General features: G+C 40.4%; 1 protein-coding gene across 1 annotated transcript in view; it reads left to right on the top strand.

Moving 5' to 3' along the window:
- Positions 1 to 3,534, top strand: part of LOC107559893 (ectonucleoside triphosphate diphosphohydrolase 5-like) — a 13,238-nt gene extending 9,704 nt beyond the window's left edge. The window contains exons 10-13 of the mRNA XM_016243911.1: positions 1,246 to 1,388; positions 1,490 to 1,546; positions 2,820 to 2,935; positions 3,170 to 3,534. Of these exons, the coding sequence (XP_016099397.1) occupies positions 1,246 to 1,388; positions 1,490 to 1,546; positions 2,820 to 2,935; positions 3,170 to 3,253 (400 nt within the window). The 3' untranslated portion in view covers positions 3,254 to 3,534. The remainder of the gene's footprint in view (positions 1 to 1,245; positions 1,389 to 1,489; positions 1,547 to 2,819; positions 2,936 to 3,169) is intronic.
- The last annotated feature ends 88 nt before the right edge of the window (positions 3,535 to 3,622 follow it).

Genomic DNA, 3,622 nt, shown 5'->3' with positions numbered 1-3,622 from the left:
AAATGAAAAATTGTGTGTTTGATTGGTCCAGACGCTACAGTTTTAATATTTTCTAACTTTATTCTATAATGGATGACTATTAATTTCTCACAATGTTCGACCTTCAGGTCTTGATTGGAAAGTTTTCAGAAGTTCTTGTTTACCCAAAAAATTCAGAGAAGACTGGAGCTTTGGTGGACTCACCTACAAAGTCAGTGGAATCCCAGATGGTGAGTGACCTCAGACTCGGCATAAAATCAGAATTTTTTTCAAGCAGTTGCAGTTATTGTGAACAATTCAATGCGATAATTCTAAAGTCGAGCAGAGACTACTTTTCACAATTCAGTAAATTCTCAATGGATAAAATCTAGTTACTACATTTTTGTTTTGTTTAATATACTGTTTCATGCAAAAATGTCACATTCATGTTGACTTCAAGCTTCCATTTATAGTCAGAATAAAACTGACTAAAATAATATTTGATTTTGCTTCAATTAACCTCTAAGGGTCTTTTTCTGTCTATTTTGCCTTCATAGAAATACTAGCATAACAAACATTGTATTTAAACAGACAGAAAATAAGTCAGTTCACTCAGCAAATGATTCAACAACTCTCTAACCACAGACATGTAAAAAAGATCACATGCTTGGCACTTAGCCTAGCCTCTTCTCCCTTCAGCAATGTTGTGGTGCAGAATCACCAGCTATGATGGGCCTTGTTAAGCAGTCCATATGGTTTCCAACTGGTAGACCTGACTAGCCAGTTAGCTCCAGGTCATATGAAAGCTGCCTATTTGGAGCTTCCTGTGAGGAAACCTCTCCCTGAAGAGTTTGTGGCAACCCCTCAAACTCACCTAATTATGTTGTAAGGAGGCACTCTCCTTGAAATGCACACTCTCCATTCAAGATACCACAGATATCAAGCACAGGGTTAAGGTTAGGTTAGTCTCCACCTCACAACCATGGACCGCCCACAGAAGTCTTAATGTCTGTTTATACACCAATTCTGGATGTCCAGATGGAGGCAAAATTGAGATTACATGGTACTGGGTAAATATGGGACTGACACTGCTGAGCAAATATACCCCAGCACAGCATAAAAACAAACAAATTGTGATTGGTTGCTTCACATGTCCGTCAGACTGACAGCTCCTTTCTAAACAGGGATTTCTTCAAAGTGGACAAGTGGACCATATACTGATGAAATTACTGGCAAAAAAACTTTCATAGATATTAATAACATTACATCTGTCCCTTTATTTCTTTATTTCCCAGGGTATAAGTTGTGCTACCAAGAGATAATGCAGGTGGTGAAAGGGATTGTGCACCAGCCCTTTGAAGTCAAGGGAAGCAGCATCTTCTATGCCTTCTCCTATTACTATGACAGAGCTGTGGAGTCTGGTCTCATTGGTAAGACTAAATTAGGGATAAGGTTCAATGCTACAGAATGACAACAAATGATTCATCTTTAAAAGTTATGCTAAACAAACTGTATTGTTTCAATCTTTTAGACGGATCCCGTGGTGGTACTGTGGAAGTCAGGGATTTTAAAAAGAGAGCCAAAGAAGGTAAGACTTTGGACATTCTCCCATTTTCTAAAGAACACTCAGGTCAAAGTCCTGCCACACACATTGCACAAACATTAACAATCAATGCTTATTTGCATTTGAGGTTCTCGACAACCACGCTGGCTTCACAAAATGATAGCTCTGCCACCACATAAACATAGGTTGTTCACCTTTTTTGTAACTCTCCGAGCCGCTATCTCAGCTTTTCCATGCCCTTACTAGAGGATTATGTTATGAATTCTTGTACAGAATGTGATACATATGTCAGTTTGAGGCCTGAAACTGATTCATGGAATGTGGCTCACTTGGTAGATTGTGTCCAATAGTAAATGTCCGCAGAGATGATTTATCACTAGGGGGAATGAGTTGGCGTCTTATGTAAGGCTATTATTTGTACACTGACACTGTCGCATGGTCTCGATGAACCACATTTGGCACATTGGTTATCCCAGTGGCAGCAGCCCTGTGGATACTCCCCTCCTCCCTGACCGTGAGACAACACCTAATGCCCAATATCTAACTGGAGGCAGGCAGGACTTAATGTCACACCCTTTGTGGGAACACTCGGTATCCCTTGTGATTTGGGGCACAATCAGCACTTGTGTACGACCTAGGGTGTGAAATTATTCATTCCCACTTTCCTCCTCATCCCAAACTTTCACAAATCACGTTGTCAGCTGGAGGAAAAACAAAACATTGGGAAGACCTGTTTCACAAAGACGTGCCAGACAGTTGTAGCAAACACAGTACTGGTGCCTCAATGTCTTACCTAATTTTCTCCAGACTCTGACACACTGCAGCTTGACAATCAACAGTCTGGGACTCACTGTATACTATGCTTATCATTTCTTGTGCAACATAGGAATTTTTTAGTCTTTTCATTTTGTCTTGGATATTTTATTTCCCAATTCTGTACTCAGAGTTACAAAATATTTACATTTTCAGAAGAAAATGTGACTGGTGCTTGCCCGTGCGAAACTCATCGCCATGAGCATTGCTATGTGGTTGCAAAACTTTTCAAAGTAGTTCTTAGTGCTAGGGTGTTCTGGGTGGTTGTTACTCTAAGTAGTTGCCACCACTTTCCTCAACAAGCCACCCAGTTTGATGTATAACTCATGTCTGTAGCACAGACTGTGTGGGATGAGAAATGCATCAAGGTTTAATACTAAGGCTCAAGGGTTTGTTCAAATCCCTAACTTTAAGTTTGAGCAATAGTAACAGCTTCCCTTCGCAAGCACAGCTAATTATTGTTCTTTTCTTTTTCTTAAACAAGTGTGCAACAAGATGACTAAATACCGTCCAATCAGCCCCTTTTTGTGCATGGACATGACCTATATCACATGCCTATTGAAAGAGGGATTCGGGTTCAAGGACAGCACTGTTCTGCAGGTGAGTGGGAAATATCAAAACATCATAATTTAAAAAATGTGAAACTGAAAATTTACAGGAAATACACTATGAGGAGGATCTAAAATTGGTCTCAAACCAGTCTACTAGCTCAGTGTTTGTACATATTTGAGCATACAGAATTAAATTGCCAAAAGCCTATGGTAACATTCCTTGACAGACGAAGTAGCACAAATTAGGCAGCATAATGGATTAATGATCTTCTTCTTTTAACAGCTTACTAAAAAGGTGAATAACGTGGAGACAAGCTGGGCACTCGGCGCCATCTTCGATCATTTCCACAATCTCAATATCCATTAAAGCCTGCAGTTTTGCAGTGGACACCAGCATGAGGGGGAGCACAGGGGTCAAGCAGGGGCAAAACTCACCTGATCAAGCAGCCCCTCTTTGTCCTCCTCCATAACTCTTTAATTGAGTTTCAGACCTGCCCTGCACTGCAGCCCTATATCACAACGCTCTCCCCTCTCATCAATTAAACACTTACAGAACTGTTCACAAAGAAATCACTATATTTTTGTAACGATGGCCAGGCCAGCCTGCTATTTCTACTGTATGTTTACATTTTTTCAGTTGTCGTCTCACCTGAGACACTCTGTCTGTCTGTCTAAGTTGGCAGATTTCAAAGTTACAATGTTTAACTCCCCCATTTAAAGCCCTTGATTCATGCTG

This window comes from Sinocyclocheilus grahami, unplaced genomic scaffold (assembly GCF_001515645.1).
Source record: "Sinocyclocheilus grahami isolate Dianchi unplaced genomic scaffold, SAMN03320097.WGS_v1.1 scaffold704.1, whole genome shotgun sequence".
NCBI classification, from domain to species: Eukaryota; Metazoa; Chordata; class Actinopteri; order Cypriniformes; family Cyprinidae; genus Sinocyclocheilus; species Sinocyclocheilus grahami.
The sequence above is the reverse complement of the archived record's forward strand: the minus strand, read 5'-3'. Positions and strand labels throughout refer to the sequence as shown.